General features: G+C 37.0%; 1 protein-coding gene across 1 annotated transcript in view; it reads left to right on the top strand.

Moving 5' to 3' along the window:
• Nucleotides 1–13,401, top strand: part of LOC150092928 (cholesterol transporter ABCA5-like) — a 640,434-nt gene that overhangs the window by 105,965 nt on the left and 521,068 nt on the right. Inside the window, exon 5 of the mRNA XM_090414108.1 lies at nt 13,204–13,339. Coding sequence (XP_090270234.1) covers nt 13,204–13,339 — 136 coding nt within the window. The remainder of the gene's footprint in view (nt 1–13,203; nt 13,340–13,401) is intronic.

The raw sequence follows: 13,401 nt of genomic DNA, 5'->3' as shown, positions 1-13,401 counted from the left end.
TCGTACAATTCCCTTTCTTGGTAGTATAGAAATAAGTCGTAATTGTAGACTGACTGGATTTATTCAGTATTCTTCTTTGAATGTCCAGTTCTCTAATTATCCGATTACGGCAATAATTTCCTTTTATTACTATGGCTGATTTTGCTTTCAGCCAACTATAAGATTCACTTATAAAAAAAATATCTACTCAACTCCTATCCTTAGGAATCTTTTAATTACTTCTACTTCTTTAGTTTACTTCCTTGCTACCTTATAGTTCCAAAGTTCCGTTCCGACTCTCACTTACAACTACCTATCTATCTTCTCTCTTCTCCACAAACGCTCCCTTCACACGCGCCCGTTTATTTTCACGCGTCTCCATGACAACCGATAGACGTAAACATTCTCGCGAATGTTACATTACGCTATACAACTACATTGAGTTATTACATAACATTAAGCTTTCACAAAAGGAATAAATAGAATGATCGCATTTCAATAAATGCGCAGTTAAACTACAAATATAAGTTCTTACAATATTGACATAACAATAAATAAAACAGCTTAATAACATTTAATACAGAATCTATTTACCATTAACACATTTCTTTGATTAAGCAATTAAATATTTGACATAATTAAGGTAGTTATATAATATCAATTATAATTTATGTTATTTACATTAAATAATATCTACAAATATAGTTCTTATGACGGAAAATCATGTTGGATTCTGAATCAAACAACATTTATTCTATTTTCTACATAATTAGAATCCAACAAAGGCTTACTCTTCCTCTGAAAAATTTTTCTTTAAAGAAAAATTTTTCACTCTAAACCTTTAGGTGGTGGAATCAGATTTCTACTACTCTCCTTTTTTTTGGGGGGGGGGGGTCTTAGGTTATACCTTGTTTGGATGAAACTCCGTCCTGTGTTTTCTACAACTTCTCGGTCTTTACTTAGATTCTTACTGTCATTACATTTTACTGTAGTATAACTTCTATTTTGGTGACTGATTCTTCTGGATTTCCTTCTGTAATTATTTAAGTCCTTATAATTATCTCCTCTTCTCATATTCTTAGTTCTGATATGCAAAGCTGATATCTCAGTAAAATTAATCTCAGCTGGTAATTGATTCTCAGTACAAATCTCATGCTCAGAATCAGATACTTGAAGTTTTGATGTCAAGTCAGTGTCAAGTTGAATAACAGGCTGATCAAGTATAGTAGAGCTTAAATCAGTATTTTTCACAACTTGTTTGTCTACAGATGATTGCATCTTATCAGGTCGTTCTTCTTGATTAGGCACACAAAATCTTCTTGTTAGTTGTCTTGTTCCTGTGCACTCAGAGTTATTGTTTTTTTTAACACGTATTCTTCTATTCAATATGGATATTTGACCTGTGGAAAAGTCACAAGAGAAGTGATGCTTCTCCATAAAATTTGTTCCTAATATTATGTGAGCATTTAAGCTAGGAGAGAAAGGGACTATCAATAGATCTTGATATACACAGAGGTTGATGTCAGGTATATAAATTTGTGCACGAACTTTTTCATATGCTGTAGATCTCGAATTAGAAAGAGTGGAAATTCTTACAGGTCTCCATAAATTGGTGACATCCTTCCATAATCTATCTTTTAACTTTAGGAAATAATGCTTACTGATGATTGAGGCATTACAACCTGTGTCAAATAGAATGTTACAATTATGACCTTTGACACATCCTGTAACCTTCATCATTAACTCTCTTGATCTAGGGAAATTTTGAGCTTTATTATATGTTCTGTTAGAAATATGTCCAAAATTAGAGTTTCTTCTGCTGTTAGAGGTTTCTTTTATTAAAGTAGCAATTCCTGGCGATGTGACCAATCTTGTTGCAATTAAAACATTTGGGAGGATCTCCATCATCTCTGAGAAATTTTCTCCTTGTCTGAGCTTGAGGATCAATGGGAATTTTCTGTCGAACATTCTCCAGGGCTTCCACTACTCTATCCAATTTAGCCAATATTGGTTTATTTTGCTTCTCAACCTCCAGTTTGACAACTTTACTAATATGTTCTGCTGTGGGATTGAAATTTTCTTGAAATCCTACAGTTATTTCTGTCAATTTTTTCATTACTTCATCTAATTTATTCTTCACTGGCTGTTGCAATTTTTCTACTTCCTGGTGAACAATGTCTTTTACTTCCTTAAATAATTTCTTGTTGGTTTGTTCTTTTGTGTCGGACATACAGTTTTGATCAATAGGATTCTCTCTAATGATTTTCCTTTCATCTTCTTTCTTTCTGTTCTCTTTTGAGGATTTATTTACTCCTATGGAACAATCAGTTGTTTCTACTATGTTAACAAGGCCAATATTAGATGAAAGGCAAAGGTCTCCAATCATCTGTTCTTTTTCCTTGACAGCTATAAGACATTCCTCTAGTGAGGTTATCTTCTTCTTATAGGCTGTCTCCCTCAGTTCTTGTCTGACACCTTGTCTAAATTGTTGATAAACTGCCCAATCCAAATGAGGTTTGTCTTCATTGGATACATTTAAACTTTCAGAGAGAGTTAGTAACCGATTGTAGAAGTCACCAACACATTCTTTGTCCTTTTGTATAATCCTCTGCAGTTTCCACAAATTTGGTCCAACACTCCTCCGTTTACAAAATTGAGATAGCAAGACTTCCTTAAATTTCTTGTATTCAAAAGTTTCCTTAAGTACAGGAGATGAAAAAAAATATGTCTTAGCTTTACCAATTAGTTTGTTTCTAAGTAATACCAACAACTGAAAGTCTGTCCAACCTGCTGTTTCTCTGAGTTTCTCAACATAAGTAAAAAAAAATAATACATCATCAGAGTCTTCTCCTGAAAATTGGGGAATTACTTGTTGGGGATTCATACTTCTAAAAAATTCACTGTCTTCCATCTCTGAATTGGAAGTAACAGCCATTGTGATAATTGGAGCATCAATTCAAATAATATAATCCTTTAATTTCAAAAAAAAAACTTTATCTTTGCCTGATTTCTGATTACAACCAGTTCATTGTGATCTATTCAATTTACCTTTTAAATTTTCAGGGAGCAATTTCACAATTATTATTACCAAGTTAAATTAAATCTGTTAATCTACAGCTGTTAAATTACTTTCTATCAATTAAATCACATCCTGTCGACTGCGCCATTTGTCCTGACGTTCTATTTTCATGTTATGTTCTAAATCCGCCATCTTGCTAAAAGTCACTTTCATAAAATAAAGGAAAACTAATTGCAAATTAATCACTGATCTAAGGGTAGAGAAATTTCTATTATACTGCGCCACTCTATCCTTAGATAAGTCTATATGAATTAGTAAGATTAATTCAAAATTAGTTAGCAGTCTTTTCACTCATTCAGGCCGATGGTATTTATTTTCTTTCCTTCTGGGATTCCCGCTAGATCCGAATTTTTGTGAACGGTGCAGTAAAAAGAAATTCAGGCAAACACAATATTTAAATTAACAAACAAAACATTTAATATATGGTTATATAACAAAATACATGTATTCCACTTTTAAATATGATAACTCAGTCAAGCTAGTACATCAGGTCAAGTCATTCACAATAAATCAATCTTCCAAACTTTCACATACAAATACAGTTTCAGAATCACAAAGTTTCTTTACTCAATTTACTACAATAGAAATTCTTAATTAATCAGTTTCCTTGTATCTCTCAACTATACCCTACGATTAACTCGTAACAGGCACTAACCACGGTAGATATCACTTCAATGTCTATATTTTCAACTCTCAGCCTCGATGGTAAGCTACAGTTAAATTTTAGAAACAGCGCAACGGAACTAATACTTAAATCTGCATACACTGAAATAAACTAATAGGACTGTCCTTACCAGAAATAATCTTCAGTACTTCCAATTTTTGTGAGCACACTTTCAAATTGTATTTATCACACTTGCGAAACACTAAATAACTAAAACATTACTAATCGCGCTTCAAAATCCAGATAACAACTATAAGGTACATTAATTATTCTTATTTATCATTCATCAACTAGTTTAACTTCGTACAATTCCCTTTCTTGGTAGTATAGAAATAAGTCGTAATTGTAGACTGACTGGATTTATTCAGTATTCTTCTTTGAATGTCCAGTTCTCTAATTATCCGATTACGGCAATAATTTCCTTTTATTACTATGGCTGATTTTGCTTTCAGCCAACTATAAGATTCACTTATAAAAAAAATATCTACTCAACTCCTATCCTTAGGAATCTTTTAATTACTTCTACTTCTTTAGTTTACTTCCTTGCTACCTTATAGTTCCAAAGTTCCGTTCCGACTCTCACTTACAACTACCTATCTATCTTCTCTCTTCTCCACAAACGCTCCCTTCACACGCGCCCGTTTATTTTCACGCGTCTCCATGACAACCGATAGACGTAAACATTCTCGCGAATGTTACATTACGCTATACAACTACATTGAGTTATTACATAACATTAAGCTTTCACAAAAGGAATAAATAGAATGATCGCATTTCAATAAATGCGCAGTTAAACTACAAATATAAGTTCTTACAATATTGACATAACAATAAATAAAACAGCTTAATAACATTTAATACAGAATCTATTTACCATTAACACATTTCTTTGATTAAGCAATTAAATATTTGACATAATTAAGGTAGTTATATAATATCAATTATAATTTATGTTATTTACATTAAATAATATCTACAAATATAGTTCTTATGACGGAAAATCATGTTGGATTCTGAATCAAACAACATTTATTCTATTTTCTACATAATTAGAATCCAACAGGGTCACTACCCAGACTGGTTTCAACCTTTTTTTAATGTCTCCTCAGTGAGTAGCTAGACCCTAAATACCAAGATTTTAGTATTACAGAGCCTTATCAACTTTACTTATAATTTGCTACAAGTTGCTACAATGTGTTTTTATTTTGAATAAAAATCTCTGGAGGAGATATAGATGTAAATAAGTTTTTTCACCTTGGGTAATGTATATTAGGTTTATCAAGTAATTTTATAAACTTGTTTCTTTTACTCTTAATCCCAAGTAAGCAAACAATTAAGTGTGCACCTGAACGTAGTTCAAGTCTAAAGGTGGTGCAACAGAATTAATTGTTTGCTTACTTGGGATTAGGAGTAAAATAAACAAGTTTATAAAATTACTTGGTAACCGTAATATACATTATCCAAGGTAAGTAAACTTATTTACATCTGTATCTCCTCCAGAGATTTTTATTCAAAATAAAAACACTTTGTAGCAACTTGTATAGGTAAAGTAGATAAGGCTCTGTATTATTAAAACCTTGGTATTTAGGGTATAGCTACTCACTGAGGAGACCTCAAAAAAGGTTGAAACCGGTCTGGGTAGTGACCCCACCCATAATGTATTGCAGTATACATCTCTTAGTGAGATGTGCTTTACATTATGGAAAATACTAAGAATAATGATCAGAGCTTTACCCACCTTTACAATGGATTGCCAGACTTGAAAGTTAGATCTGAACTACGTTCAGGTGCAAACTTAATTGTTTGCTTACTTGGAATTAGGATTAAAATAAACAAGTTTATAAAATTACTTGGTAAAGCTAATATATATATAAATATATATATATATATATATGGGGTGCTTAAGGGTCAAAGCTGTATAACTGAGAGGAGACCTCCATATATATAGCCTTTAAAGGAATGCAGAGACCAGGGCTTCTGACCTAATGTCCAATCCTCACCTTCTTGTGGTGCATTCTGTTGGGTATCTACCTGGATACTGAACGAACGAGGATGGGCTGGCAATTTGGGATTTAGCCAACCAAATTGTATTTCTATTGGTTAAACCAAATTACAAAAATGATGGTACAACATGACAAAATTTAATGCCAGCTGGGGCATCACCCGGTTAAACAAGGCTCCCGTTGTTTTTGCCAGGGAACCAGGGCTAACATCGAAAAGTCAGCTACTGGAACAAATCTGAAAACAGATCCCTACTCAACATCACCAGAGTTAAAGATCTGTACTATCAACATAAGAAGCCTGAATGGCAAAGAAATGGAGCTAGCTGAGGAATTAGATTAAGTAACAGATCGACATAATAGGGGTGACTGAAACAAAAAAGATAAAAACTGGTGAGATCTTTCTGAGCAATAAATACCAAATGTTATATTCAGGCAATGACAATCAAGGAAAAGAAGGAGTAGCCATAGTATTCAACACAAAATACGAGGCTCATATTTTTGAATGGCAGGCAGTGTCAAGTAGAGTGATTTGGGCAAATATGAGAATGGGGAACTGGACAATGAGACTTATTTGTGCCTATGGTCCCACAGAAGGTTCTACTAGGTAAAAGTGGAGGAATTTTTTGAGGCTCTAGAGAAAGCTACTGACACAGTGAAAAAGGAAAAGTTGGTCCTTGTTGGGGATCTAAATAGCAGAGTAGGAAGTGATTGTCAGACATACAAAAATATTTTTGGAAAATTTGGAGAAAAGAGCAAAGCTAATAATAATGGCAAATACCTGTCGGATTTCTGTTCAGGACATGGACTGGTTATTACTAACACCATGTTCCAGCATAAAAATGTGCACAAATTCACATGGAGAGAAGATGCAAGGAATAAGAAAAGTCTCATTGACTATGTTATTGTTGATAGTGATGTTTTCTCCCTGGTGCAGGACACCAGAGTGTACAGAGGATTTGAAATTGGAAGTGATCACTATTTAGTCTTGAGCAGGATAAAATTGAATTTCATATTAAAAAGAATGACATGTAAGAAAGTTTTAAAGCGAATAAAAGTTTAGCAGCTCTCAGATATGAACTGTAGACTAAAATACACAAACATTATTCAAGAAAAAATGAAATGGTTTGAGAACAGGAACCAAACCTTGGAGATTCAGTGGCAAGCCTTGTAGAAAACCCTGATTGATTCAGCTAGTGAGGCATGTGGTGAAGTTGTCTGCAAGGATAGAAAAATTAGAACTCCATGGTGGACACAGGAAGTTAAAGAGGCAGTGAAGGAAAAGAAGAAAGCCTATCAAAAGTTCCTGTCAAATAAATCAGCTTGTGCTCTTAGAGAATACAGAGACAAATGTAAGAAAGCTAAACACTGTGTAAAACTAGCTAAACAAAAGTCGTGGGAGGACTTTAGTAAGAACATAGAAAATAAATATCAAAAAGGTGGCAAAATATTCTGGAGGTTGTTGAAGAAGCTTAGGAATGGAGGAAAGAGTGCTGTAAAAGGAGTTAGAAATGATAAAGGTGACATGAAAATGGTAGAAAAATGATATCCTTGAACTATGGAGTAATTACTTTGAAAATTTGCTAAATGAAACAAGCAGTGATGACAGCACAGTGATAAAAAACACTGACCAGGCATGCAGTCAGGAATACATATCCATACTTGAAGTAGAAAAATCCATCAAAGGCTTGAAATGTGGAAAGGCAGCAGGAGTAGATGATATTCGACCAGAAATGCTGAAATATGGGGGTATAAAAGTCTTACAGTGACTGCACTGCATAGTTCAGAAGGCCTGGACAGAGGGACGGATTCCAGATGATTGGAGTAGAGCTCTTATAGTACCCATATATAAAAAGGGAAATAAAACTGAATGTGAGAATTACAGAGGTATATCCCTATTGAGTGTTCCTGGCAAGATCTATGCAAGTATTATTATTATTATTATTATTATTATTCAGGCCTCCAAGGAGTCAAAAGACTCATCGAGGGAGGTCCTTTCTAAGACATAAAGTCTGTCAAGACTCATCGAGGGGAAGTCCCCCCCTGAGAAACACAAATTTTATCATACCACTCCTTAAACCCACTGACCGTTCTCGCTCCCACCACTCCATCAGGCAATGCATTCCACGGCTCAACCACCCTCCACACAAAGAAACCACTCCTTACCCTCTTGCTCACAGTTTCCTTTCGTAACTTCCAGGGATGGCCTCTTGTCATCACTCCTTCCCGCTGATCAACCAAGCGAAAGAACTCCCCAGTGTCAACCCTGTAACCACCTCTCAACAGTTTAAAAGTCTCAATCATATCACCTCTCCTTCTTCTATCCACCAAACTCTGCAGTCCACATTCTCTCAGCCGATCCTCATAACTATCCTTGTACAGTCCTGAAACCATCTTTGTCATCCGTCTTTGTATCCTTTCCACGGTTAATTTATCCCCTTCAAATCCTGGGGACCAAATCTGAGAACAATAGTCCAAGTGTGGTCTGATCAGAGACTTATACAACGGAATGATAACCCTCTTATCTCTGCAGGTCAGTGTCCTTCTCATAATAGCAGCAATCCTCTGTGTTACCTTCACCACCTTTGCAATATGTCCCCTAAACTTCAGGTTTCTATCAATCATCAACCCCAGATCTCTTGTCTCGCCTACTTCCTCCAGTATAATTCCTCCCATAGAGTATGCAGCATCCCATCGATGTTTCCCAAACCTCAAGACCTTACATTTTGCTGCATTAAATCGAGACCCCCATTCATTTGCCCATCTATCTAGCTTATTTAAATCCTCTTGCAGGGCTACCACATCTGCACTATTACTAATAATCCTTCCAAGCTTCGCATCATCCGCAAACAACTGAATATCCCCCTGCAATCCACTGGCTATGTCATTGATATAAAGGTTAAACAATATAGGTCCTAGTACTGAGCCCTGTGGGACCCCACTTGTAACCCTCTGCCTCCTGGAAACTGCTCCACCATACACAACTCTCTGATACCTATCAGACAGCCAATCCTGAATCCAGTTGACCAATCTGACATCCAGACCCATGTGCTGCAACTTAAATATCAGCTTATCATGTGGCACCCTGTCAAATGCCTTCGCCAAGTCTAAGAAAATTGCAGTATATGCCTTTCCCTCATCTAATGCTCTTGTAACTTTATTATAAAAGGCTAGCATATTGCTAAAACAAGAGCGTCCTTTCACAAATCCATGTTGATTCTCACAGATAACATTACCCTCATCTGCCCAATGCTGTACACGGTCCCTCACTACTTTCTCCAAGATCTTAACAACTACTGATGACACACAGACTGGCCTATAATTAGACACTTCCAGTCTGTTACCACCCTTATGCAATGGCACTATCTTACCTTCCTTCCATTCCCTGGGCACCTTTGCCAAAGCCAGACTTTCATTGAAAAGCCACGTTAAAGGTATTGTCAATTCCCTAGAACATTCTCTCAAAACTCGTGGTGAAATACCATCCAGTCCCACAGCTTTACTGACATCCAGAGTACTCAGTATCTGAAACACACTCTCCTCCTGTACCTCCAGACCTCGTACCAGTCCTATCCCTCTAGCATTAAAACTGACTCTTCTAGGATGAAATACTCCAATAAAGTGTTCATTGAACAATTCCACTATGTCCTCGGCATCAGTCACTCTATTCCCATTTTTATCCCACAATATCATTCTTCCACAGTCATTTCTCCTCCTACTGGCCACATAGCTAAAAAATTCCTTAGGATTTTCTTTGGATCTTAGGGCCAATCTCCACTCATATTCCAGTTTCGCTTTCCTTACCACACGAGTCACTCTTCTGGCCTGTGTCTTATATTCCTCATGCATCTCTTCACCTGTCTCCTTATATCTCTTCCATAGCCTCTTTTTCGCATGCAATTCCTGTTTAATATTGTTTGTCATCCACTTTACTCCAAATTGCGCCCTCTTCTTCACTCGTGGTATACAACTTACCATTGCTGATAACAAATATTCTTTCACAATTTCCCACGCACTGGTGATATCCCGGCCTTCCAATTCCTCCCTCCATGAAACTTCCCGAAGTTGACGTCTAAGACTATTATAATCACCTGCCTTATAATTCCACATAAGTTCCCGTCTCTTTGATACTCCTGCATGTCTATTCATTTTCCAAGTCAAAACCATATGGTCACTCTCTCCAACTGGTGGGAGAGACGTCAACTCAGTTATTATCAACTCTTCTGATGCTATAACCAAATCCAAAATTTTTGAACCTCTTGTTCCCTCTGTTACATGTTGCCTAAGACATTTGTCCCTCAAGAATTCTAGAAATTCCATTCCCCTATTGTTACATGCATCTTCCTCTCTCCAATTTATACTACTGAAGTTAAAATCTCCCATAACAATCATTCTTCTTGCACTTGCCAAACTTAGCTGTCTAAACATCTCCTGGTCCCCATCCTCTGTGCTCCTGGGTCTGTAGCAACACCCCACTAAATATCCTGTCTTGCCTACCTCTACCTCACACCATACGCTCTCAAAATCATTTGTCTCACTACCTTCCAAATTCTCCACTCTTAGAGGACATAGGTCATCACTTATCATAAGCAGCACCCCACCACCACGCTTTCCCCTCCTATCCTGGCGAAAAATGCTATACCCAGCGACTTCTATTTCTGTTTTTATATCCCCTTCTGTCAACGACGTCTCAGTGATCGCAATAATTTTTGGCCAGGCTGATGCTATCTGCGCCACCAATTCCTCTCCCTTATTCCGGATACTCCTGGCATTAGTATACAGCATATAAATGCCATTGTTTCTATACCCAGCATTATCCCTTCTAGACTCCACTGGGCTCAGTCTTACCTGACATTGTCTCCCTTCTCCCAAGTATCCATTCCCACAAGAGGCCACCCCTGCTATCATCCTCCCTGGGACACACTTACTCATTCAGAACAGCAATCTCTCCAGATGCCTACGTCCTTCCTCATTCAAATGCAAACGGTCTCTCGCAAACAACTCCTCTCTTTCCTCAAACGCACTCCAAGCATCCACATATACCAGTCCTCTCTTGTCACACATTCTCGCTATTATGCCATTCAATATCACCGCTCTTCTGCTCAGCTCATCATTATCATACCTAGGCAACACGCACACTATTTTTCCTCTCTCTGTCTTCTTCCGTACAGTCTCAAGCAAAAATCTCATATCTCTCGCTGCCCGACTTACATTACCACTCAAGTCATTCGTTCCTACCATCACAATCATCTCATCCACCCTTTCACTTCTCTTAATTGCCATAGCCACCCTTTCTATTGTTCCTCCTGGCAAACACTCCTCACGCATCCTATCCTGAACACCACGGATCATTGAGTCACCATACATTATACCTCTTACCATTCCATCGCTCCTATTGTTTCCATTCTCTCCTCTTCTTTCATTCCCATACCTCTCTCTTCTACTGTTTCCATTCTCTCCTCTTCTAGCACTCCCATACATCTCTCTCATTCCCTCTCTCCTACTGTTTCCATTTTCTCCACTTCTAGCACTTCCATATCCCTCTCTCATTCTGTCTCTCCTACTACTGTTTCCATCCGCTCGTCTTCTAGCATTCCCATACCTCTCTCTCATTCCATCTCTCCTACCGTTTCCATTCTCTCTTGAGAAATGGTTGAGAAGAATTGTGGAATCAAAGCTTGGTGAAGAACAAGCTGGATTCAGGTCAAATAGAGGCTGTCAAGATCAGATCTTCACTTTACGACAACTAGTGGAGAAATCATGGGAATATAACAAAGATCTCTATTTAAGTTTTGTCAATTTGGAAAAGGCATATGACAAGGTGCCAAGAGAGAAGCTATTCAATACGCTACAGTTATATGGTGTCAATGGGGCATTATATCAAGCAATACTTAGTCTTTATTTGAGTTGTAAGTCAGCAGTTAGAATTGAAGGAAGTACAGGAGATGGTTTAATGTTAAATCTGGTGTGAGACAAGGATGTACATTATCCCCTTTGTTATTCATTATCTATATGGATCACATTATGAAGGAAAGTGGTTAAACAGGATATCAAAATTGGAGATGTTAATGTCAGCTCTTTGCTTTATGCAGACAATGTTATACTTCTAAATAAATTCGCTACAAATCTGCAAGATTCTCTGACTAAATTGAATAACTGTTGTAATAGATATGGTATGAAGGTCAGCAATAAAAAGACAAAGACAATGAAAATAGGCAGAATCATTGAAAATGTCAGCTGTGTTGTGAATGGAGAACCTGTGGAACAAGTAAAACATTTCAGCTACTTAGGCATGATTTTTAGTGAAGATGGTAAATTAAATGTGGAAATAGATAACAGAATCAACAAAGCTGGTATTGTAGGAAGTCAATTGAATAAATTCATATGGAATAAGAGAGAAATTAGTCGGAACACTAAATTAGCTGTATACAAGACAGTGTTCAAACCAGTTTTAGCTTATGGATCTGAGAGCTCGGTCAGAAGTAAAAAACTTGACCAAAGACCAGAGACTGCAGATATGAGAGTCCTGAGAAAGATTAGAGGTGTGAACAGATGGCATCAATGGCAATATTATATTAAAAACGAGAATATTAGGAAAGAATTTGACATTGTTAGCATCAAGGAATGCGTTAGCAGAGCTAATCTCAGGTGGTATGGTCACTTAAACAGAATGAGCGAGGAAAGATTAGCAAAACAAGTGTTCTCTGCCAAGTTGGCAGGAAAACGACCCAGATGAAGACCAAGATATAGGTGGATTGATACGGTACAAAGTGCCTTAGACGATAGAAATATAAGATCTGGTAATGTTGGAGTCTTGACAAGTAACAGACTGATTTGGAGGAAAATTGTAGATAGGAAGTTAGTAATAATGTAAATTTTTCATGTAGTACTATCATATCCTGTACATGTACACCCCTTGAGGGTACGTGGCAGGAATTTAATGATGATGATGATGATGATATATATATATATATATATATATGTGTGTGTGTGTGTAGAAAGTACTTTTCTTTGGATATAATAAATGTTAAAGATACCAAGCTATTTTAAACCTGGTTTTACTCCATTTCTCAAGTAAACAAACATACAAACAAGTCAAGTTTGCGCCTGCAAGTGTTGCAAGTCTAACTGACCCTGCACGAAGTGCAAGACCTTTAATACAAACTTGCCTTTAATACAAAGTATCATACATCTCCTCTAGGAGATGTGCTTTGCATTAAGATAATTATTGAGATTAGTGATCAGAGCTTATTCTACTTTTACCATGAGTTGCCTTGGTCTTGCACTACGTGCAGGGTCAGCTAGACTTGCAACACTTGCAGGCGCAAACTTGACTCATTTGTGTGTTTGTCTTACTTGGGAAATGGAGTAAAATCAGGTTTAAAATAGCTTAGTATCTTTAACATATATATATATATATATATATACAGTATATAAAATTATAGTCCCCAATATATAATAATATATTATATGTTATTTAGGTTGCTGGTTCTGTGGCAGGATTCACAGTTCCGGTTTTCAGTTTGTTCTATCTACTCGCAGTTTATCTTCAAAATAGCATCAGTCCTGGTATTTTCTATTTCATGTGTCTATTGTCACCTTTGGGGGGGGGGGGGGGTGGGGGGGGGGGGGGGTGGGGGGGGGGGGGGGTGGGGGGGGGGGGGGGTGGGGGGGGGGGG

This window comes from Typopeltis vanoorti, chromosome 24 (genome assembly GCF_054136105.1).
Source record: "Typopeltis vanoorti isolate ZY-2024b chromosome 24, IOZ_Tvanoo_1.0, whole genome shotgun sequence".
NCBI classification, from domain to species: Eukaryota; Metazoa; Arthropoda; class Arachnida; order Uropygi; family Thelyphonidae; genus Typopeltis; species Typopeltis vanoorti.
The sequence above is the reverse complement of the archived record's forward strand: the minus strand, read 5'-3'. Positions and strand labels throughout refer to the sequence as shown.